At 26.4% G+C, this 24,929-nt stretch overlaps 1 protein-coding gene across 2 annotated transcripts; it reads left to right on the forward strand.

Moving 5' to 3' along the window:
• Positions 1-131: 131 nt before the first annotated feature.
• Positions 132-24,686, forward strand: LOC107441998 (U4-U6 small nuclear riboprotein factor 60K). 2 transcript variants are annotated; one of them, XM_043054870.2, is made up of 16 exons: positions 132-388; positions 2,504-2,724; positions 6,968-7,041; positions 7,647-7,719; positions 8,321-8,445; positions 10,484-10,563; positions 11,920-12,013; positions 12,815-12,909; positions 14,111-14,169; positions 15,615-15,738; positions 17,361-17,453; positions 18,106-18,228; positions 19,698-19,805; positions 21,172-21,290; positions 22,957-23,006; positions 24,474-24,686. In XM_043054870.2, exons 2-16 carry the CDS (start codon positions 2,523-2,525, stop codon positions 24,618-24,620), a joined length of 1,566 nt encoding a protein of 521 aa, XP_042910804.1. In that variant the 5' UTR covers positions 132-388; positions 2,504-2,522; the 3' UTR covers positions 24,621-24,686. The 2 variants fall into 2 exon arrangements, with proteins under 2 accessions (XP_042910804.1, XP_071035125.1); XM_071179024.1 differs by having other exon boundaries at positions 253-388; positions 2,493-2,724.
• The last annotated feature ends 243 nt before the right edge of the window (positions 24,687-24,929 follow it).

Consider the following 24,929-nt stretch of genomic DNA (forward strand, 5'->3'; position numbering starts at 1 on the left):
ATTAAAATAGTTATAACAAGATTTATTTTACCAATTATTAAGAGAATCATAATTTTGGAAAGTTTTTTAAGAGTTTTTTAAAAATTATTTTAAAACCAAGGAGTGCTATAAAATGGCACGGTTAATTTATTAAAAAGACAGTTAAATGAAGTGGGAAATTATTGAAGAAATAGAGTCGTTCACAAAATAGAATACTGCGTTTACAGTTCAATCAGTTTCGTCGATAGTTGACTTTTTTTCTTCTTATTTTCAGGACAATAAAATACAGAACGAGAATAACGGATTCAAAGATTTAAAAGATCTGAAACACTAACAATCTGTTTTGTTGTTTATTTACAATTATATGTAAACCGGTATTTGTATACTGCACTTTTATTGATCATTTCAAGTAATTAATGATAATTATCTTTTTAATTCATTAATATTTTCGACAAATATTTTTTTCGTCATTTCATTATTCAATTGGTATCTTAGTACAATTTAATCATTAAGAAGTATCAATCCGAATAAGTTAACCATGTCGATGTATTAGTGACAATATGATTTCTCGCAATTAAAAGTTTTCTTTTTTTTTTAATGTACATTTTATAAATTTAATACACTAAAAGAAAATGTTAAAAGTACTTATCTGATTACATGTCGTTCGAATTATCTTTATTGCATATTTTTATTTACAATTTTTTTTTTCTATAATTGTAATTCTATTTTAAAAAATTATTTAATTTTGGTTTATCCCATCAGAAAAATGAAAAAGCTAGAGTTTTAAACTGCAATATTAAAGTAATTTAATAATTATATTTGGAATTCATATATACTTACATGGGGCTTGCAATTTTATGTTGAGAAAAATTTGCAAGCACATGTAAATAAGAACTATACACTATAAAACAGGGGTTCTCAAGCTGTGCTCTATGGAGCGCTCTGTACTCAGCAATTTGATTGACCTGATGATTTTCAAAAGGCTAAAATAAGGCATTTTAAAGTTCAAAATAAAAATGTTTTTTTTTTCTCTAAAAAGTTAAAAATAATATTATTATACTTTGAACTCTTTTGAATAAGAAAAATAATCAAAATCCAATTTAATTTTTACCGTCAGTTACACATTTAAAGTGATACATTACTAAGTTGTGTTATTTAAAATATGTCAATTGAAATTATTAAAAATGTGAGTGATTTTCTTTACATTATTCGTCCGAAATGAATATTCTGTGTTGAGCAGTATAGGCTAAGTACCAAATATTTGTATGTTGCATCTCTAATTTAGTAGCAGCAATTTTGTTGAACAGAATCTTGTATCTATTTACAATTTAAAAACTTCTTGAAAAGGTTTTCAGCAATTTTTGGAATAACAAAACACTATTTGCACAAATTTACAAAAGCTTTACCCTGGTTGAAAGAATGTGACTTAACGCTTATTTTATATTCACAAATTATAAATAGTTTTTTTCACAATTTTACAAAAAAACAGGACCTTTCACAAAATGTCTGGACAGACCCCTGATGTCATAAGGCAATTTAATATCTATGTCACATATAATCTTATTGTGCAATTCAATCAAAAAATTCAGTTTCGTTCTTTTCATTAAGATTTTGTTACCAAACCTCATAACAAATTTGTACTGCATGTAATATGACCAAAATAATTAGATAACTGTGCATCTTTAATATTTCCATGAAATTAATTTTCCTTTATGCCTCTGCTGCTTGCAATGGAAAATTAATTCTAATAAAAACTTAAATGGTAGCCCTGCAATCTCTTATGACAAAACAACCTTGTATTGTCGATGGCATTGTGTCGTGCAATGTACTAAATACAATAAGCCAAGGGTGCAAAATTTTTTTAGAGTCTAATATCTCTTCAGAACACAGTTTTTCAGCCCAAAATTTCCCTAACAAATTATTGATCTATTTATCCTTCCAGTTACAATAACTTTTACAAAAAGTAAAGTTTGTATATTCTTAAGAATTTCAGAAAATTTTTTGGAGCTGATTTTTTACCAGTATGTACTAGTTATTTTTATTTTTTTTTTGGCAACTCTTTCAATTGCAAACCAGTGTTGCCGTCAATTTCGTGACATCCCAGATCGAAATCTAATATTGCAGTGGTATAAAATGACAGTTTTATCAGTATTTCATTAATTTTTTTAAAACCAAATCTTTTTTTTTAGCGCAGACTTATACTGTATCTTAGTCTCAAGACAATAGTTGGGACCCGTTTTTTTGCTGAAAAGAACCGTAGAGCGATACAAAATTTTAGCTCCTAAACAACAGTTTCGTTGTCAGTATACACCCTGTTAATAGTATACCGTATACCAACGAAATGCATATGTGCTGTGGAAGAACTAGTGCTGTGGATTCAATGTTTTTTTTGGATCAAGGTGTTATTTGTCATGCTGTGCGGTTTATGATCTGTTAACTCTTGATAGTCATTAGGGATAGCTTATATTTGTATTTTATTTGTCTAAACGCATACAATTTTATTTATTATTCAGTTTTCATTTAGATTTTCAACGAGTTCAATCATGTCTGATGACGAGGAGCTTTCCTATGTTAAGAGAACAAAAATTATCCATTTTGGAAGTTTAGAGGAACAAGAGCGTCAAAAATTAGAGAAAGAACAGCAGAAAGAGGATGAGAGTGATGATAGCAAAGATGAAAGTGATGAAGATGATATGGGATCACCTAAAGAAGCCACTTCATCTGGAAATATTAATGTGGGAGATGGTAAAAATTAATTTTGCTCATTTTGTTTAAATGGATATAAAGTTTAAACTATTGTTATTTATTTAGTTTTACCTGAAAATTTAGAAGTGAGGCAGACATGCCACTTTCATACACTTTTCACCTCTTTCTTTCATAAACTTACTTAACAATAAAATTGCAAAAATTTGATTTGTTCCACTGAGGGACTATCCACAAAATGTGCAAAAGTTATTAAACTTTACCTATTCTACTGAATATGTTGTTTCTGAATATGTATTGTTCTTGAGGTTCTTGAATAATATTATGTAGAATTGAAAAAAATGAAAGTTTCTTTTCATGAAACCTTATAAAAATGAATTAGAGGTCAAATACTTATTTACCATTTCTGGAAAATGAAACCAAATCTTGTATAATGGAGATAAGTTGCTTCTAAAATGTGATTTTTTTTCCCTCCAGTTTATTTAATTTGGTTTTGTTTTAAAAAAAAAAGGTAAGTTCAATTTGAAGCAAGTGAAACACTTTGATTAAAAGTATTAAACCAAATTACAATTTTTAAAATTATATTAAAATTTTCAGATTCGTTCCTGAACAAGAAATTATTCCAATGGAGATTTTAACAAGTAGTGGCATTTAGAAACTACTAATAGAATAATCTTAAAATTTAAAGTGAATTAACTCAAAATTTTGTATTTAATTAATATTTTTTTTTATTAATGTTTTATTTAATGTAATAATTCTTTAAAGTTTTTTTTATTACAGTTAAATTTTTAATTTTGAAATTTCGGTTGAAATTGATTTCGGTTTCTGAAATTTTGTTGCACGCAAAGTAACTTTTTTACTGAAACTGCTGTGGCATGTCTGAAGTTGTCATTGAGGTTCGAACCACAATAGCGGCTTGAAGACAACAGATCAATGGGTGCTAGCTTGTCTGGAAAATGAAAGCAGCATTGTGGGCAGTGCTGATCACATTGCCACAATTATGCCCTAGATCACAAAATTGTGAAGCCTTAACTTACATCAGCAGGCTATTGCAGGAATGATTTACTTCACTTAATTTTCAACATTTGTTCTCCATTTAATGCTATGATATTAAATTACAAATTATGTCCCTTTGAGGTAAATCTATCATTCATAATTGAACCCAAAAATACCCAAATGGGGTGAGGCGTTTTACTTGTTATTCAATTAATGCAGTGACGACCTTGTGTGAGCAAATTTATCATAGAAATTTTATCACAAAGTGTCACAAATGAAGTATTTTATGTTCAACATCTATGGTTAATTTTGTTGTAGTAAGAAAAGTATGAATTATTTCCTCCCAATTTTCTTCTGTAATGTCCTTAGTCTGACAATAGCTCATTAATTTTTACTAAAACAAGGTTCCTGTGAGACAGGGAGAACAAGAGAAACCTGGAATTGCCAGGGAATTTTATTTTGACTCTAAAAAGCAGGTAGTAGTCTGGGAAAGTGGCAATTTTTTTACAGAAACCTGGAAACTTCCTGCATCGTACCTGAAAAATGACCAATTTTAGAAATGCCAATAACAGTAACTAGTTATTGAGATTTGAGTTGAATAATTCTAACATCGATTAAAAAATTTTGTTGGAAAAATTTCACATTTTAGTAAAACTGCCATGTCTCCATCATCATTCAATAGTATTTTTTTTTCTCACAAAATCTATTATTTGGCATTATAAATTTTAAAAAATCAAAGTTTTCTGATAAAAAATTGCATTGTATTGATAAAATATGGTTCTTATTTTCATTGAAATTTACCTGATATACCTGGAATAGTCGGGCATTTTTTTTTCTTTTTTTCTGAAATTGAGTGGGAACCGTGTAAAACATTGTATAAAAAAGAATCAATTTTTTTTAAAATTTCTTAGAAACATTGTTTGTGCACTCATGCACTCATAAAATATAGCAACCATACACTCGTTTTGATTTAATCAAAATACAATTAAATAGGATTACATTAAATGCTCAGGACTACGAAATGTTGTGCTACAGTAAGTTGACTCCAAACGAAGGGATTTGATAGGTAAATATGTTTCCCTCAATCAGAAATCTCAAAAAGTTTCAATTAATTTTCAAATAAACAAAAAATTCTTTCAGTAGTCATCATTAATTTAAATTTAGCTACGTTTAGAAAGTACCAAGTAATTAAAAAAAATTTATCACTTTGCAAATATTTAGCTAATAGAGAAAAAAAATTATTGTGAATGTTTTAGGACTATTGCTTACTGTATATTTCAATTCTGTCTAATACAAAAATTGAACAACTGAGATGCCCTTGCACTAGACAAGTGTATTTACTTTTCCAACATAAAAATTTTTAAAAATTGAAACCAAAAATATGTATTACATACAAATATAACTCATTTACTGTTTATCTTATCTCATTTTTTTTCAGTTTATTTATTTATTTATTTTCTAAATAAGATGAAGATTTTTTTTAGTTCCTGTCTTGCATAGTGCTATTTACATTGTGACATATAAAAATAGATTTACTGTAGTTCAAATACTAAAAAGTTTTTAATTGTAATATTTTAATTTAATATTAACTTGGTATTGAATACTGTGATTTATCTTAATTTTTAATTAAATTAGTTTTGATTTTCTGATCAAATATTTATAATTTTTTTTTCATATTTGTTTTCATGAAATTAAATGTTTTTTTGTTGATATTTTATAGATTTATTTATGTAGCTTAATCTAGATTTTGCTTTGCTTTATTAATCTTTAGCATTAAATTTGATTTTCTTTTAAGCTTTCATTTAAAATTTTGCTATAAATAAGTGTAGAGTTAAGTTTTCCAAAAACTGATGTTGTCCTTTATTAGATATAATTACCTTGCCTTTTTCTATTTCTAGAGAGAGCTATAAATTCATAATGAACAGGCTTGGTTGCTGATGATGTAAAATTTCTTAAAAAATGACCTTAAAAGATGCAAAAAAGCTTAATTAAAGATTATATATATATATATATATATATATATTAGAAGCCATCAAAAATTCCTTTAAAATAAAAAATAGTGTCAATCAAAAGTTTAGCATTTTTTTAATGATGTAAATCGTTACTTGAATTTATAAACATGATTATTAAAAAAGTTATGTAATTTATAAATAAAATAAAATGTAAATAAATATCTGATAAAACCGAATAAGAATTATCATTTTATAATTACAACCTACTAAAACATTAAAATTGCATTGTATTATGTTTTTTAATATTCTTAAAGTTAAAGATTGCTTATTGTCCGAAACCAAATTTTTTATTTGGAAAAACTCTGGTCAACATAAACACTTTGGAAGGGTGTTTAAAATACCAAGATTCAATATTAACTTTATACTAGCCTATGAAGAAAAAAATTAAAGTACTAGCAAAAAGCACTTATTGCAAAATACCTTTCACATTTCATAAAAAAATTATTATGAAAGTAAAAAAAAACTGAATGTAAGAAGTGAAAAATATGACCGTAGAAACTATAAATAATGCCCTGTAGAGGCAAAAAAAAATTTAATAAATAAATGAATATGTGAAAAAAATAATATTAATAATAATTCATTTATCATCAGCATTTTAGCTATGATGATAACTTTAAAACCTTCAATGTTTGTTCTTTTTATCCAATAATTCAGTTAAAGTAAAAAATGGGGAAAATTTTATTTAAGAAAGTCTTATTAAATAAAATAAAAAAAATTTACGAGTTATATATTTTTACACCTTTGTTTCCTATGTTTTTATTACATTATTTAGGTAACTAAATACTCCATATGAATATCGAGCAACAAAAAAAAATTAACAAGCACTAAAGCAGAACTGAACAAAACAGTACAAAATCATGCATAAACTGAGGAGCATAACTAATGCAATTAATAAAGCTAAAATAATTCCAATTTTTTAAAATTATTATTATTGTCCTTGTGGTGTCTTTACATTATTAGATTAAGCGAAACACATTTTTAATAATTCATACCATCAAAATAAGATGTTAATTGGATTCAGTATTATTTCTCATGGCATTCAGTATCATTTCTCATTACTGAACAAAACACTACAAAATCATACATAAACTGAGGAACATAAGTCATACTAACTCTACATTTTGTTGTTATAGATTATAATACATTTTCCTACACATAGATTCTTTGACAGTTATTTTCCTCCTGAAAACTTTTTATTCATATCAACATCAATCTAACTTTTTCTTTTATTTTAAAATTCAAAAACACCATTTGAAGCAGATTATTTTTGTTTTCAGAATACATGGAGCTGGAGGAAGAAATGAACAAAGAGAAACAACTTTTATTGGAAGAATTTGAGAGAAGAAAAAAAGTATTTTTAAATTTTTTTTTATGGATTTAAGTCTTTATTTTGAAGAACATCTTGATAATGTCTATTGTATATTATATGAATGCTCTTTCAATTGTAGCCTCTGCTTAACTCCAGGGAATCTTAATCTGTACTATAGTGAAAGTTTTATTTTGAAAGCATTTCAAATTATTTTTACTCTAAAAACATGAATCATTATTTATGATAATTTGTGATTCACATTGCTAACAACAAAAGCTAGCTTATTCAGCCTTAATTTAAGTGAATCAACTTAAAACTTATTTTTATTAAAGCTGAGATTCAGTTTTAAGAATGTATTTAATTTTAACTTCATGCAATTTAAAAGGGGAAAAATATATTACTCCTGAATACAACTATATTTTATGAAAACAAATAATTTATTTTTTTAATTTTTTTAAAATTGGGTATGGGGTTTAGGAAAAGCTTAGCATCTGAAAAACCTATTAATGGATACACTCTCAATCTTAACACAACCCTGTTATTCTGATTCTATTATATCTAACATTTTTACAGAGAATCATTCATGATTTAATTAAAGTAAGTTGAATGTGCACTTTATCTTTTTTTTAAAATTTAATTTATTACAGGCTCGTCAAATAAATGTATCCACTGATGATTTTGAAGTTAAAGCAAATCTACGACAGATTGGAGAACCATTATGTGAGAATGTTATTTAATTGTTTGAAACATAAGATCCTTTTTTCTTATTGAAATTTTTTTTAAATTTTAATAATTAACTTTTCCTGTACTAATATTTCAATCACCTTTAATAAACAGGGTGTGTAGCATTTTTAAAAAGTGCTTTTAAAAATCAAGATTTTAAAGCACTGGACTTTAGTTCAACTGTTCAAAAGATATTAATCATAAAATAAAGCAATTATGGTCAAATATGCCTGATTACTTATTTAATGCTATTATCCACTTAGAAAGTGACATTGGTATGTTAACAGCTAAGGATTTTTTTAAAAATAATATTGTGTTATACTTTATTTTAGTAGAAATAAATTACTTTTTAGAAAAATGTAAAAAAAAATAAATAAAATAAAAAAATTAAAAGTTGATAATGATTTTTTTCATTTCTCCTATCAAGTTTAAGGTATGAAGGTTTGACTGTTGAATGTTTTACATTTGGACAATTAAAAAACAACTTGTTATTTAATAAATTTTTTTGGAAATAAAACATTATCTTTATCACTTACTTTTTAACTTTATAAATGATATGTCATTAGGACATTATTTCTGAAGTTTTTATATTCTTTAGGTTTATTTGGTGAAGGGCCTGCCGAGCGTCGAGAAAGATTGAGACAAATTTTGGCTAAGCTAGGTGAAGATGCTCTTAAAAAGCAACAAGAAGAAGAAAAGAAAGAAGAAATTAAGGAAAAACTAGTATGTATTTCCATTTGGAAAACATTTCAATTTTCTTTTGTCTCAAAAGAAATATTCGTATGAAAGTAATTATTCAACTGTCTTCCGAAAATATGAGTACCTTAAATAAATTAAGTAATTATTTCCATCTTTTTTGTAGCTTGTAAAAGTTTTGTGTTTCACAAAAAATTCAAGTAATTTTGTTAATTGCATCTGTATAAAAAATTTTAATTTCATTTTATTAATTAAATTTTAATTTTATTTACTATAACAAGTGGAGAAGTTTGAAGTGCAATTCATTTGTAAATATACAGAAATTCAAAATTTGTTGTTAAGTATTATAGTCTATAAAGCATTGTTTTTAATTGATTCTACTATATTATGAACTTTAGAAATTTATACATACTAAAATATAATTGTCTCTTGGATGAACAGTTAAGTCAATGCACAATATGTTATGGGCCAACCAAATCCAGCCAGCAAAGTGATTTGATATGAAAATTGTTTAAATTAAGCTAGCAGTTGCAAAATTCTTCAGATGATGAGTTTTTAGTTATGTGATCAAAAAATTTCTTTTCTTTTTTTTAAATTTAAAGAGATTTTTATACAGACTTTTAAAATATCTTTGGAAAGAAAAGTAAAAATTTCATGCCATATCAAAAATTTAAAGAAATTTGAATTGTCAGAATTTTAATTTTTGTGAGGGTTTTTTTCGAAAACTTTTTATGAGGATTATTTTTTTAATTTCTTAAAAATGTTCTTTGTGCAGACTAAGAAGAAGCATTTTTTTTAAAAATTTTTTTAATTAAACAAGTTTACAAATTTTAAAAATTGGAATATATAATGTCTCAAAATTTACTATTTCCGCTTGCATAATTTTGTATATTTTCCCATTTTAATGAAACAAATTTAATTTTTATTTATTGGGGGGAGAATAATTTAATATTGCCAATGTTTTTAAATTCTATGCACTTTTAATAAACAAATTGCATCTAAAAAAAACTTAAATCCATTTTACTTTAGAAGCTTGTGTTTTTAATCTTATTTTAAACTTAAGTTTCTGTTTTTAATAGATTGTATCTACTCCAATGAAGAGATACACAAATAGGCACCAATGTAGTAAATTATTCTGCAGACAGATATATTTTCATATATTTATCCAATTTAATTAAAACATTTTACTTTAGAATTTTTTTTTTTGAATTTTGATGTTGAATTTTTAGAGAATTGTTTAGTACAGTTAAACCTCCAGGAAAAACCACTTATATATAGCGACCTCCTCTATTTACGACCATTTTTAGGAGGCATGCAATTTTTTCCATAGACTTTGTGTTGAAAAAACCCTTTAGGAGAAACCATCAAAACCTCTCCCAACAGCCGGGCAGACCTCTGCACCAAATGAAAAAAAAAAAGGTCAAATAAGGAAACACAAGAAAAAAAAAAAAAAATTGAAACAAAATATATTAACAAAACAAATAAGTAGATTAAAATGTATTGAAAATATTTGTGTAAGACTCCTTTTTAGAGAGCTCTGAAAGGAATCTACAACTTCATGTTGCAGTGCTGAAAACCATGCTATCAATAATTTATTTTTAGAGTTGAATTTTTTTTAAAAAAAAAAGTTATTTAAGAAAAAAATAAGCATCTAAAACAAACAAACCTCTTCTCATTTTTAAAACTAACTAATTTTTATGATATAAAATTAAATGCAAACTTCAACAAAAAGCATAATTGTTTATTTATTTAAAATAGTTCTATCGTTCATAATTTAATTTGTTTTTACACATAATTATATCAGTAGATATCATTTTTATTGACGGTTTTCCTGGCGCCCACACAAGTGGCATTTCAGCACCAAAGAAATGACAGTGACTAAAGTTAAAATCATTTACGAAAAAAATCATGTACCTTTGATAACATTTGGAAGTCACATATGGGATAACCCCTAAGAACGACCACCCTCCATGAACGACCATTTCACTGTGGAATAGAGAGAGAGTGGTCGCTTCTGAGATGTTTCACTGTAGTAATTTTATGTAGATGCTCTTTCTCATTGTAGACTGAAAAAACTTGGTATCATGAAGGCACCCAAAATTTGCTAAAAGCTAGACAGTGGATTGCTGCCTATTCCATTCCAAGGTGAGTAGTTTGGACCAGACAAATATTAAGACATTCTATTTATATATTTCATTATACATTATATTTCTGTATAGACCAGGGGTTTCCAACCTAGGGGCAATAATCCTCCGGTGGTGATGAATACTCAAAGGGAAAAAAATTGCAATTAATATCAATAAGGAAAGCCAGTGAATCGCACCTCATCTTTGCCCGTCAACGTATTTAGTATAAAGAAGATTTAGTTCGGTCGTCCAGCTTCTCACAAAACAAAGAGGTTGGTTGGACATTTACTTCAAAGGAGACCTGAGATTAAATTTGACGAATAAAAAGACTGATATTCAAGCTTTAACTGAAATCCACCAAGCACAAGGCAGTCATTGAAAAATGAACAATTCAGTTCTGAAATTTTCAGTTTTTTTCTCACATTTTAGTTGTTAATGTTTTCAATTTTCCAAATTATATTAATTATCCGTTTTGCGTTAACGTTTTTAACTATCCAGATACATAAAATTGCTGCAATAATTGCATTTTAATTTAAATTAAAATTAGGTGTAATTTAGCATATATTCAAGTTTTCTATTGCTTTCACTTGGAACAATGTATTGTTTTTTCCAATCTTAAAAAAAGAGGGTGTTATAAATGTCAGCCGACTTCTAAGGGGGCATGGCAACAAACGTTTATTTCTTCCTTTGAAAAGAAATGTACTAAGATTGTGAATGTAGTTTTAATTTATTAAACGCATATAGAATATCCTGATTATTTCTGCAGATGATGCTAAAATTTTCACCCTATAAAATTAACCAATAAAATTAATTACAATAGCTTTGTTAATTTGGATGCTATGTCATGGATATTTTATAGTCTTCTTAACAGAATAAGATTCTAGAAGTGTTATGTCAATCTTTATTTATTTTAGGAACAATTTTAAATGCTTTTAGTTCATTGTTTGTGAACATCAAAAGAAAAATTACTTCTAAAAACTTACTTTAACCTTTAGAAATAAAACAATGCTATGCAACCATTTATTTATTTTATTTTATTAATTTATTTATTTATTTTTTGGGTGCACAATATTAATTCTTGTTCTTTACTTGCTGTTTAAGTCTTGTTTGGAAGAGATTCTTTTTGGAAATAGGAAATAACAATATTATAATATTTAAATAACATTGCATCAATAGAGTTACCTTTTCTTTATCATTATTACTTATAATGATAAGGTTGTTGTAATGAAGGTCATACTTGAAAAGTGTTATTTATGGCTTTTTGAACTTCATATATTTACTGTGCAAATAAGAGGATTAATTACTCCCTTTCTTATTTATTTAGTTGCGAAAAATTCTTGACTGTTACAATATTTTATTATGGTTTTCATTTTAGAGCTAAAGAAAGACTTGCAGTTGCAAGAACAGATCAACAAGAACCAGATTCACTAAAGAATGCTAAGAAACAGGAACAGTACAAGAAATTGAGGGTATGCTGAACATTTTGAATCATGTTATATCGAAAATTTCTAAATTATGTTTAAAAATCAAAAATCCAAACTAAGATTTTTGGGACAGATTTTAGATTTTTGATAAAGTTATTACATCCCACTTTTTCCATATTGCTTCTTTGCCTTTAAAGCTTTTTATGACGTTGTATAAAATAATTTTATTCCCTTAAAGTGATTCTGATTTCATTTCTGCTATTCAAAATCTCTTTAAAGTCATTGCAAATTATCTTAATCATTGTGTGTTTTTAATGATTATTTTAAAGATACAGTAAATTAAAATCATCTTTACCTCTGCTTTGCAGGACTAGTCAGATCATTTTATTTTAAAGAGAAAAAAAGTTAGCCCAAGCATTTTTTTTTTTTTATTGTCTTGCTCAGTCATAGATATAGAATGCATTCCATTTGTTTGATGAATTTTGTTAGCATAGTAATGCAGTATCTTCTGTTTTTGTAAAAAAGTGCAGTAGATAGTTTTTTTCCTTGATACATTTATATAAAATAACTTTAACTGTTTTTAATTTTCATCTTTTATTTGTATATCATTGCTCTTTTCAATGAGATTTAGTCACATGAACTTCACCCTTAATGTCTCTAAAACCCAAAATCACATATTTTTGGCTAGTGTCCCTACAATGTATAAAAGTTTTATCAACACCCAGTATTAAGAAATTGTAACCTTATATTTAATTGCATTCTCTTGGTTCCATAATCTTAATAACTTAGGTTAAAAAGAAGACTTTTTTGTGTAATGTTTATTGTAATTATGGCTTATATTTTTAGTCTTTAAACATAAACTGCAGTCAAATTGGTGACAAAAGACCTCTCTCCTTTTGCCAATTCAGTCCTGATTCTAAAATGTTAGCCACTGCATCATGGTAAGTCAACAAATTTAATGCTTCTTTCTTTTTTTCTTCTTCTTTTTTTTCCTTTTTGGAAAAAATATCATATTGTTTATTTTGTGCATGTTCAAAAAAATGCACACTTCTGTAAAATGTTTTTGACTCTCTACTGTGTTATAACTCATTGAAATCAGCCTTTTCATCCTGCTATAAAACTTTATATGCTAACACTTCAAAACGTTATGAATATGAAATGTTCATTTTCGAATTTACATATTCCTAGCTTTAAAAATGATGGTCCTATTTTCATTTAAAATTGCCCATATCTGTGATAAACAAAACAATTTTAGTTTGGTTTCTTTTGGAATAATAGTGACTTTGTAAGCATTTTGCTGATTGCTTGAACTTATCTATTTATATATCTTTTTAAATAAAAAATTTGTAAAAAAAAAATTATGTTGTTGTGAAAGAAATTAAATTACAAACTGCTGCTGTTCATGTTATGTTATTTATACTTTCTTTTATTTTTAAAAACTTTTTGAAATTTAAATTTTTAAGTTTAAGACTGGCTGTTAGAAATGTATTATATTGTGTTATATCCATAAGACCCAGTTTTTAATTTTTTTAAAATTTTTTAATCTTATAAAAGTAACCAAAAATTAAAGTAAGGTTAAAATACACCAAGAGTTTTTTCAGCAAAAATTCTTAGAGCTTTTTTTAAGCTGAGTCTTATGCTTTTTTTAAAGTCTGTAAACATGACATTTGTGAATGAATGAATTGCCCTTTAGTCAGTAGTACAAATTTTGTTGTAATTCGAATAGACACTTTTAATAATTTAATGCTGCAAGTATCTAATTGATAAGTAATTTTCTTGTACAGCACTTTTAAAAACTTTGATTGTAAAGCTTTAAAATTATAATAGACCTTTATTGTCAAAAACGATTTCAATAAAACCTTTGAAAGTTCATAATGACTTTAAATGACTGAAATTGATTAAGTTAAAGTTATTGTTTTATATATTTATTTTATTTATCAATGCATACTTTGATCCTGTAAGTATTTGAATTCTAGGTAAAATTATACGAAACTTTTCCTTCAAGAAACACTTTTTGCAAATAAGCTTCCACAGCATAATGTAAAAAGAAAAAAAAAAATTGTAACTAATGCTTAAAGGGGGATGCCTTTGGATATGTGGGATGCCTTTTGATATTTCATTTGTATTTTTTTTCCCCATTAGGAGTGGTCTCTGTAAACTATGGTCAGTTCCAGATTGTGAATTAATTAGGACTCTTAGAGGTATTTATTATCTGTGTAAATTTTTTTTAATAAAAATTATTCATAGTGAACATGTTATATAAGTGTTTTTAAATAAATTTAATTGTGCACATGATGCATATTTATATTTGGAACTTTATTTATAGTTATAAATATTCTCCAAGCGAGAACTGAAAAATAAATTAAAATCTAAAAATGTTCTTCTTCAAATCTTTTTGGAGATTTTGTGTCACATTTAATCATTATTGTTTATTTAATTTCCTCAAAGTCTGTTCAGTGTTCTTTCTAAACATTTTTAGAAGGGTGTTCCTCCCTGCCTGCCCTTTGATCTCTATAAATGCGCCCTCGTTGTCGGTTTTGTAAAAATAAGTCACCCATCCCTTAGAAACCCTACCTTTTTATTCACATTCCATTTTCAAGGAAAAATAATTCACTGTTTAAATAATAATTACTCACTGGTAAAATTGTATGTGTTTATAGGTTTAATTCTGATTACTATTGCAAATATTTACTTTGTTAGGATTATTCTTCAACTTTTATAAGTATCTCTTTTTTCGGGGTGATATATTAACAAATTTTTAATGGTCTTAGTTTTTTTTTTTTAAATAAAAAAACTTTTTTTTAAAAAAAAAGGCTTATTTTCAACTTATTTATTTTAAAAAAAGGCTTATTTTCTCCTAATTTTCAGTTTAAATTGCATGACGATCCTTCAAGTTGTTTATAAATTAATAAATTCTTTTTGTTTACTTTTTTAAATAAAATTTTGCCCAGAGATTATCTGTTAGCATGTTTTCAATTATTTTTATAAACTACAAATTTTTCTCTTATTCTGATAATAAGAGATAATTATTTTTTGAAATATACATATAAAATAGTATAAGAGGGTAACTTAAAAATTGGTGAGAATCAAATTCAGTTATTGCATAATATTACACATTTTGATAAATTTTTATGGACTTTAATGAATGCCCTTTAAAAAACTTATAGTGCCCTGCCCTTTTATATTCCTCTTCCTTATTTTTAAAATTCCTGCTCTGTTTTATTCCTCTGCACTGTTCATGCTATTTGTCTCTCTCTTTTTTTTGCTTATAATTTATTGTGCTTTATGTAGGCCTTGTTGTTTTTAAACAAATTATTTATTTATTAATTTTTGAATATAGATTTTTTAAATATGGATTTTTGAAATCTAGACATTTAAGGATGTTGACACTGGAGATATTTATTTTGATATTTTGCATTTATATTTTAAAACAAGGCAGTGTATGATCCTGACTATGCTCAGTATAAAAAAAAAAAAATTTAAAAAACTGCATGTTTTACTTTAAAAACTATTTCTTTTTTTTCTTGGCAGAGAAATAGGCAGTGGGAAGGTGGTGTACCCATAAAATTTTTCTGGGTAGGGTTGTTTGTTAAAGATGTTTAATGTACTTCAAAGGAATTTTTTTTTCTTCTTCCGTCTATTATAGGTCACAATTGTAATGTTGGTGCCATAGTGTTTCATCCTGAAGCAACTTTGACCCAATCAGATACAAGTGTCAACATGGCTTCATGCTCTACAGATGGCACAGTTAAACTTTGGGATCTAAAAAGGTACTGCTCTTACTTTCTTCAGTTAAAATAAAAGTGCTTCAAATGTCTTATATGATTTTAAGTGTTTTATATATGTTGCCTACATTGTAGAAAATACAAAGCCTGAATACAATATTTTAATTGAATGCAATATTTTAAGGCAAAGTATGAAACATGAAAATTATTACATGCTTTTTCTGGGCATTGTATAAAATGACAAATGTTTTTTGGGCATTTACATTTTCTATATACATAGTGCATTATTCTATATATATTTTAAATATATATAATACATATTCATATAAATATTTTTTTGGGAAACACTCATTTTACTTTCTCTTGTGCTTATTATTAATAATGTTCATTATTGATATCATTAATACTTTTTATGATGATTATTATCAATTATTAATAATAAATTTTATCAATATTTATTAATAATAATGTTCAATGTCAGTAGAAAAAATCAAATAATAATTTTTATAAAAAAAAGCATCAGTATAGAGGATTTTGGGCAAACGTTTAATAGATCGTCTCATATAGATATGAGTCAGGTAAATACCCAGTGCATAGGGTCTTTATAAATATACTACCAACTACTTTCCGCTGTCTGAGACAAATACTCAAAATCAGGGTATTTATAATTTTTTGTCGCTTTTTAAGCATATAACCATGATTTGTCTTGCTTACAGTTCTGAGAGCAATATAACTATCATACATTTTCAAAAATGAACTTACAACTTGAAATATATCAGTTCCAAAAGCAATATTTCAAAAAAAACTATAATTACCTAGTTGACGAATAATATTGTAGCTTTAAAAAGATTTATGCTAAAAGGTTTTTATTGTGTAATATAAAGTAGATATTAAGTCATTTTAGTTCAAGTTTGGGTTAATTTTTTAAGAAGAAATCAATCTTTTTCAAGACAATGGGATAAACTGAATAAAATGTAAGAGATTAGACTAAATGTGCACAGCAGGGAATAAGCTTAATGCCTACTAAGTTTTAGAAATGGTTATGTTTATTTAGGTTAATTTTATAAAGTGATAAAACTGAAAATTTCTTATAGATATCCTAGATTCTTATAAAGATGTTTCCCCTTAATGATATTTAACTTCAATTTTGAGGAATAAGCCTTTAGAGACATTTCCCAACTCAAATATGTAACAAGTTTTACCTAACTAAAATTATTTACAAATTTAGTGCGACAGCACTCCCCAAGAAAGATATTATTTGATGTTACAAAAATTTATATCCATGTGTAATGGCTTTTTTTTTCTGGGTGTTACATTTATTTCAGAAAAAAAATTTGAAAAATGAGGCACCCTAGTGTTTTTCAAGCAATGGTTCTTATATCCCTGCTGGCTTATTGTCTTACTTATTATTAATTATGCATGGTGAATGCTAAATATTTGTCTTTCATAGTAAAGAAATCAAATTAAACTAAGAACCTATTTTGTGCACCAAAAAATTACATTCAACCAATCCTAATAAATAATAATCATACATACGAACAAACTGTCAATTTTTCATATTTTGCTGATTTGTCTTTTGTCTATGAGTAAACAATGCAGAATTTTCTACTATGTATAGAGGTTAAAGATTTAATTTGCTTACATTTCTATAATTTATTTTTTTTCAGTGATGAACCCATAGCTGATTTAGAAGGCCATGCTCCTCACCGGGTATCTAGAATTATATTCCACCCTTCTGGTCGATTTCTAGTCACTTGTGTGTAAGTTAAATGTTTAAACGAAATATTTACTTATTTAACTTATTGAATTTCAATTTTTATCATATTTTGATTGAATCCTGTAGACTTTTGTAATTTTTAATAATTTTTTTTCTGAAATATGCTGTTTTTATCTGTTGGTTTTTTTCAATTAACATAAAATCCCAAGTATGTTAAAGTATAGCATTGTTGTTTCTAGCCTATTTGTTAAAAAAGTAACCTGAATAGTTTTCCCTTATGGTCAACTCACAAAAGGTGTTAGGTTAGCTTTTAATATTATTTTATTAATTCAATAAAATTTTAATACATAAAATAAAAAATTTCTTAAAAAATTCCAATTATGAATGGTTTAGTTTGGAATTTAATAACACTCCTAACCAATTTAACTTCTTAGGGAAATTTGAAAGGTTTCACTGTACGTTAAAAAAATTTCACATATTATATCATCCTTCATAGTTGTGTCCATTAGTTGTGTAACACCTTAGACATCAGCCTCATATATCTCTTTTATTTTGCAATTTATTTAACAAAAAACAATAAAATTAACACACATATGTACTTTAAGATTGTTTTATTATCATTAAATATTATAATAGAAGTTGCAATTATTTTTAGAGCAGTGGTCTTTTAAAATCACTATGTCCTTATATTTCAGATTTGATAATTCTTGGAGGTTGTGGGATTTGGAAGTAAAAGAAGAAATACTTCACCAAGAGGGTCACAGCAAACCAGTATATGATGCGAGTTTTCAATGTGATGGTTCTCTATTAGCTACAGGGTTGGAAAATTTTTATTATTCTTCAAGCACTATTTTTTCTCTCAAGTTTTGCTATGTTAATGGAACAGAACTATTTACATGAATAAAAAATTGCAATCTGTTTACAAAATGTATTTATATAAAACACAATTCTATGCAATGAATAGTTTTTTTTTGTAGTATACTTTTGCTTTTTTGTGTGTTTATGTATTTATTTATTAACTTTATTTTCTGAGTTGAAACATTTAGAGTTTGAATCACATTTAATGACTTACCATTTTATTACAGTATACTCTCAAAGTTGAAGGGCCGCTCAAAAGAATTTGAGGTAACAAGTTCAGAACTAAATGTCAGGGGTCTGTCCAGACATTTTGTGAAAGGTCCGTTTTTCGTGAAATTGTGAAAAAATTACTCACATTCCTTCAACCAGGGTCCGCTTTTATGAATTTGTGCAAATAGGGTTCGTTATTGCAAAAAAAAAATTTTCAAGGAGTTTTTAAATTGTAAAGACATACAAGATTATGCTCAACACTGTAAAATTATAATTAAAAAAATTTAATTTTAAGAAATAAACAACAATTGCTGCTTCTAAATTAGAGATGCAACATACAAATATTTGGTATTTAGCCTATACTTCTGAGCGTAGAATATTCATTTCGGACGAATAATGGAAGAATCATCTGCCGAAGACAAAACTTAATTCGTTTGCATCCATCTTTCTTGTTTTCTGCCCTGGAAAGGGTTTATTCGATTAACAAAATAATAATGAAGATAAACAAATTTGTGAAAGGATCGATTAAAAGAAAAATCATTTTATGAAGGGTCCGTTTTTAAGTCAAAATATTTTGTGAAGGGTCCGTTTTTAAGCTAAAATATTTTGTGAAGGGTCCGTTTTCATGAAAAGATAATTTGTGAAGGGTCCGTTAACGGATCCTTCACAAACAGACCCCTAAACAGACCTTCTAAACAGACCCCTGAATGTGCTCTAAAAAGTAGAGTCATGAAACATAAGAATGACTGCTATTAAATATGCATGTCATGATAATTGACTATAAGTCTAAATAAGACATAGATAATTTTATTTTAAAAGTTTAGACGTAAATAATTATACATTAAATAGACAAGAATCGCTTTACAAGGAACTTACTATGTGATTTTTGTGAAAAAATTAATTTTCTATTTCGAAAAAAATTCAGCATAGCAAGGTTTTGAGAAGAAACCCTTCGACATAGGAATTCAATTTAACATTAGGTTGACATAACAAGGTTTTCGAGAGTATACTGTGCCAGTTTCATTTTTGGAATCAAATTTAAAAAGGAAAATGTGTTATTATGAGTTCAATCCATGAAATATTTTCTAATAATATTTCAACATAAATTATGGTTTTTATAATTTTTGAAATATTGAAATCAGCAATTGTATTTTAGTTATTTGTGAAGTTGATTAAATAAGTTGCAATTTTGCTTATTCTGTACATATTTACTTATTAGGGGAATGGATGCGTTTGGTCGCATTTGGGACTTGAGAACTGGGAGGTGTATCATGTTTTTAGCTGGTCATCAAAATTCTGTGCTGTCTGTTTGCTTTTCACCAAATGGGTAAGAGATAGTACAATTTTAAATTAAGTTTTATATTAAATCATTTTATTTATTCCTTTCACCCTCTTCAACTAAAATTAAGGGGTGTAATTAAAAATTAGTAAGCTTTGAAAAATAAGAAGAGCTTTGCTTGTTTGAGATGCTTAGTTTTTTTCTAAAATATTATTTTTTAAATCTTAGTTTTAGCTCTAAAAAAATGATTGATAGCATCATTTTTAGCGCACTCTGACTGCAACATGAGGTTGTCGATAATTATCAGAGATCGTCAAATTGAGCTCTCTAATTAAGAGTCAATCACAATTATTTTGAATGCATTTAAATCTAATGATTTGTTTTGTTAATATTTTTTGTTCTCTTATTTTTCGCGTGTTTCCTCATTTAAATTTTTCTGCTTTTGATTTACCTGGTCTATGGAAGAGGTTTTGATAGTCTCTCCTAAAGGTTTTTTTAACACAAAATCTATGGAAAAAATTGTGTGCTTCCCAAAATTGGTCTTGAATTGATGAGATCGCTACACAGAGGTGGTCTTTCCAGGGGGTTTCGCTGTATAATGATGTGAAAAAAATGATAGTGAAAGGAATATTATGACAATTTATCGCATTTTTATATTTTAAGCTTATTGATTCATAAATTCTAAAAACAAATTTACGTAGCTAAATTGTAGAATTAATTCAAATGAATTTGTATCATTTGTAACAGTTTCTTAGTACATGAATACTCACTAAACAATTTTTTTGAATAAAGTGTTTATATATATGCCAGTGTTCATCTGATATATTTGTATCTTGAACTTTTATAGTAATATTGTACATTTTGAATGTTTTGTAAAAATATGTTTGTTAGCATTTATTTCTTCAGCTGTTACATCTGAGCATAAAATACTATTTTAAATGGCAACTCTCTCATTTTAATCATACATGTAATAATGTTAAAACTTTCTTAAGATTTGGTAAAAATTTTAATGGAGTAAAGTTAGAGTCATATTCTCAGAAAAGTCCAAAGTTAAAGTAAAACATTTCATTTTCTTACTCTATTAGGTCTTAATAAAATATAGCAATGTACGAGCTAATGATGTTAGAATTTCTATCAAGTAGTCTACCTCTGGTAGATATTCTGTTTCTATGTTTTTTAGCATTTACTGTTGACTACTTTAATTTCAACTGATAAAAAGTAATTAATTCAATAAACCTTGCCTATAAATAACCAAACATTTACTAGGCCATTAAACTCAGTTAATTTAAGTAGATAATTATTGAGTTATTGGTTATATATTTTTAAAAAAAAATAGAAAAAGAAAAAACTGGTTACTACATGAGCATTTGAATATTTTAAAATTATTTTAAAGTTATTGAATCTCTGTTTTAAGGTATCAGGTGGCAACAGGCAGTGCTGACAATACTACAAAGATATGGGATTTGCGGAGACAGAAATGTGAATATACTATTTCTGTTCACACCAACCTAGTCTCAAGAGTGCTCTTTGAAAGTAAACTACTGTTCATTTTTTTTTATTTAACATTATAATCAATATGAATTTTTAAATTGGAAATTGATTGTTGACAACAGAATTTTGTAGCTATAATTATTAGAAAGTTAGCCATTCATTTTACAGCTATTCTTCGTAAATCTTTATTATAATCTGCTTGAAAAATGTTATTGCACTAGAAAAATATCATTTTTATAAACTATTGTAACTTCCTAAATTGCATTATTCAAAATTAAGTATTAAAAATATTGTTAATGTATATGTACATTATTTCATATTAATACAATGTAATGACTGTATAAATCAATCTAAAACATACATAAACTTTTCTTTATTTCAAACAATACGTCTAAGCTAATGACCCTGCTTTTTTTTTTCTTTTCTTTTTTAAAATCCATTACTTATTATTCTAACTTATAACCTGCATAATTAACTGTTACTCCCTTTGTGTTGAAAAAAAAAATTCTGTTATTTACTGAGGTATTTAATGTGTGGGAAAATAATTATTAAATTAAAAACAAGTTTCTTTTCTTTTTAAAACAAAATAAGTTTTTCTATAAGACATTTGTATTTTTCAAAAAACATATTTAAGAATTTTTTTTTTCTGATTATGTCTTTTCAAAAAATGCTGATATACTTTTTATGGAATATACTATTGAAATATTCAGGAGAAAAAAACAATCATCTCAAAGTATAATTCTTTTTCATCTAAACTAGCCCATTTTAGTACATTCTCTTTTGTGATGTCCCCTTGTCAAAGGGATTGATTGAAGTATAATGAATTAGAAAAATTTAAAAGAATATTATAAAGAATAAAGTATTAGTAAAAATATTTATATGCATTTTTAATAACTGAATATACTATTCAAATACCCAGAAGAAAAGCAATCATCTTAAAATATAATTAATTTATAACTAAATTAGTAGATTAGTAGTAGTAAACTCTTTTTTAGTAGATTTTCTTTAGTAATGTCATGTTTTCAAAAGAATTTACTCATTTATAATGAATTTCAAAAATTATAAAAATATTATGCAGATATTACTAAAAATAGGAGAAGGTATTACTAAAAATATTTATATATATGCTTTAAATGACTAAATATACTATTCAAATATTCTGAAAAAAAGCAATCATTTCTAAGTATAATAGTTTATAACTAAATTAGCCCATTTTAGTTGATTTTCTCTAGTTAGTTCAAAAGAATTAATTCATTTGTAATGAATTTAAAAATATTATGACGAAGGAAATATTTTGCCTTTGAGAAAAATTTTTAAAAAAGTAACTTAACATTTTTAACAAAATTGGTTTCAATGGAAGATGGACAAAATTGTTCTGATGGGGGGGGGGGATCTAACATTGAAATGAATTTACTATGTCATGATTTTTTTTTAAAACTCAATTTTAAAAAAAGATGATGCATTGAAAAATATGAATGTAAGAAATATAAAATGTTATTTTTTTAGTTCAGAGTTTTTATAAGGCTTTAGTAATAGAAAAAAAATCATTTGCTGAATATCTTGTTTTAAAATTTTGAAGTATTAAAGTCATCATAAAACAGAAATAAATGAAACCATGATTGTGTGTTCATGCTTTCCGTCTAACGCATTTATTATCACTAATTTGACATTTCAAAACTAATTCATGCTGTTTTTGTTTCGATTTTAGAAACTCATGGAGATTATTTAATATCAACGTCATATGATAATTCATTAAAGGTAAGATGTTTAAAATAATATTTTGAATATATGTATAAGTATTGCTTGTGATATAATATTCTAACAGTGGGAAGTGATAAAGATAATAATAGATTTCATAAATATTGAAAAGTCTCTGAGTTAAATAGAACTGATATCCACTTGGATTACCTGAATCTAAAAATTGCAGATTTTCATTGCTATAAATTTTTCTATCTATAAATGATGCTTTCGTTTCACGAGCATTAAAATGAATATAGTATCTCTATATTACATCACTTTTAATTATTAGGTAAGTATGTTTATTAAGTTCAGTACAAATCATTTTAAATTTTATTTTGTAAACCACTAGTTATAATTGTTGTTATAATTATCACTAGTTATAATTTTAGAACTGAATACTTTTTTATCAGTTGCAATACTCAGCGAATATAGGAAACTAGGTTCCAGTCCTTTGACTCTTGATCATTATGGCACATGATTGCAAAAGAAGAAGAAGAAAAAATTTAAAGCATTTTTTTTTGCAAATATATTTTTTTTCTTCAATTCAGAACTGGAAATCACTTTCAGTTATTGTGGTTATTCTAATGAGAACTATTCAGATGATCTTGACGTACCACTAGCTTAGTTTCGATACTAATGTACCATTTTTGTGGGGAGAGTCATATCAACAATGTCAACCTTCATCAGGGGTCTGTTTAGAAGAAATTTGGGTCCGTTAACGGACCCTTCACAAAATATCTTTTCATAAAAACAGACCCTTCACAAAATATTTTAACTTAAAAACGGACCCTTCACAAATTTGTTTATCTTCATTATTGTTTTGTTAATCGAATAAGCCCTTCCTGGGAAGGGGGGTGAAAGACAATTGTAAACGAACTAAGTTTTGTCTTCGTCAAACGCTTATTCCTTTATTCGTACGAAATGAATATTCTGTCTTCAGCTGTACTGGCTAAATTCCAAATATTTGTATGTTGTATCTCTAATTTAGTAGCAGCAATTGCTGTTTATTTTTTAAAATTTAATTTTTTTTATTATAATTTTCCAGTGTTGAGCATAATCTTGTATCTCTTTACAATTTAAAAACTCCTTGAAAAAGTTTTTTGCAATAACAGGACCCTATTTGCACAAATTTACAAAAGCCAGACCCTAGTTGAAAGAATGTGACTTAGCGTTTACTTTATATTCACAAATTATGAGTAATTTTTTCACAATTTTACGAGAACAGACCTTTCACAAAATGTTTGGACAGACCCCTGATTTTTGTGGGGAGAGTCATATCAACAATGTTAACCTTCATCTATAGAAAGGTACACCAATATAGAATTGAGTTAACATGTCTTATATACTAGTGAATTGGAATTGAACTTTTGTAGTGGTGGACACACTACAATATTTTTTTTGGGAGGGGGATTTATTTATTTTTCTTGTGATTTTTGTGTAAATTCTTGAAGTCAAGCATTAAATTTGTTTCCAAATATTTTGTAGGTTTGGTCACATCCTGGATGGACACCGATTCAGACATTGTGTGGTCACAGTGGCAAAGTCATGGGTGCCGACATATCAAACGATGACCGTTTTATAGCCACCGCTTCATTTGACAGAACTTTTAAGCTTTGGTCACCAGAAAGCTAACTTTTTATATATATTTTTGTAAAATATATGAAGTACCATGTAAATAAATTTTATTTCTAATAAAAACTTGGTACATTACTTTTCTCAATACCAAGAAATGAGACTACTCAATTCGGTACAAATTATGAATGGAATTGGGTAGTCTCATTTCTTGGAAATAATTCATGATCATTTTCTTAAATCAAATGAAAAATTACTATGAATACTTTCTTATAAGGGAAATGCAATATAAATTTATATAGAAATAGTAGATAATATTTTATAGAAATAGTTTGCCGCAGATTTACTCAATAAGTCTGATTTGTATAA

The sequence above is a fragment of the Parasteatoda tepidariorum genome, chromosome 3 (genome assembly GCF_043381705.1).
Source record: "Parasteatoda tepidariorum isolate YZ-2023 chromosome 3, CAS_Ptep_4.0, whole genome shotgun sequence".
NCBI lineage: Eukaryota > Metazoa > Arthropoda > Arachnida > Araneae > Theridiidae > Parasteatoda > Parasteatoda tepidariorum.

What these genes read in the sequence shown, in the direction of transcription:
- LOC107441998 (XM_043054870.2), top strand. Translation starts at nt 2,523, where the DNA reads ATGTCTGATGACGAGGAGCTTTCCTATGTTAAGAGAACAAAAATTATC. An exon ending in ATGTTAGCCACTGCATCATG is followed by an intron (nt 12,910 to 14,110) that starts GTAAGTCAACAA and finishes TTTCCCCATTAG; the next exon opens with GAGTGGTCTCTGTAAACTAT. An exon ending in CTCAAGAGTGCTCTTTGAAA is followed by an intron (nt 21,291 to 22,956) that starts GTAAACTACTGT and finishes TTTCGATTTTAG; the next exon opens with AAACTCATGGAGATTATTTA.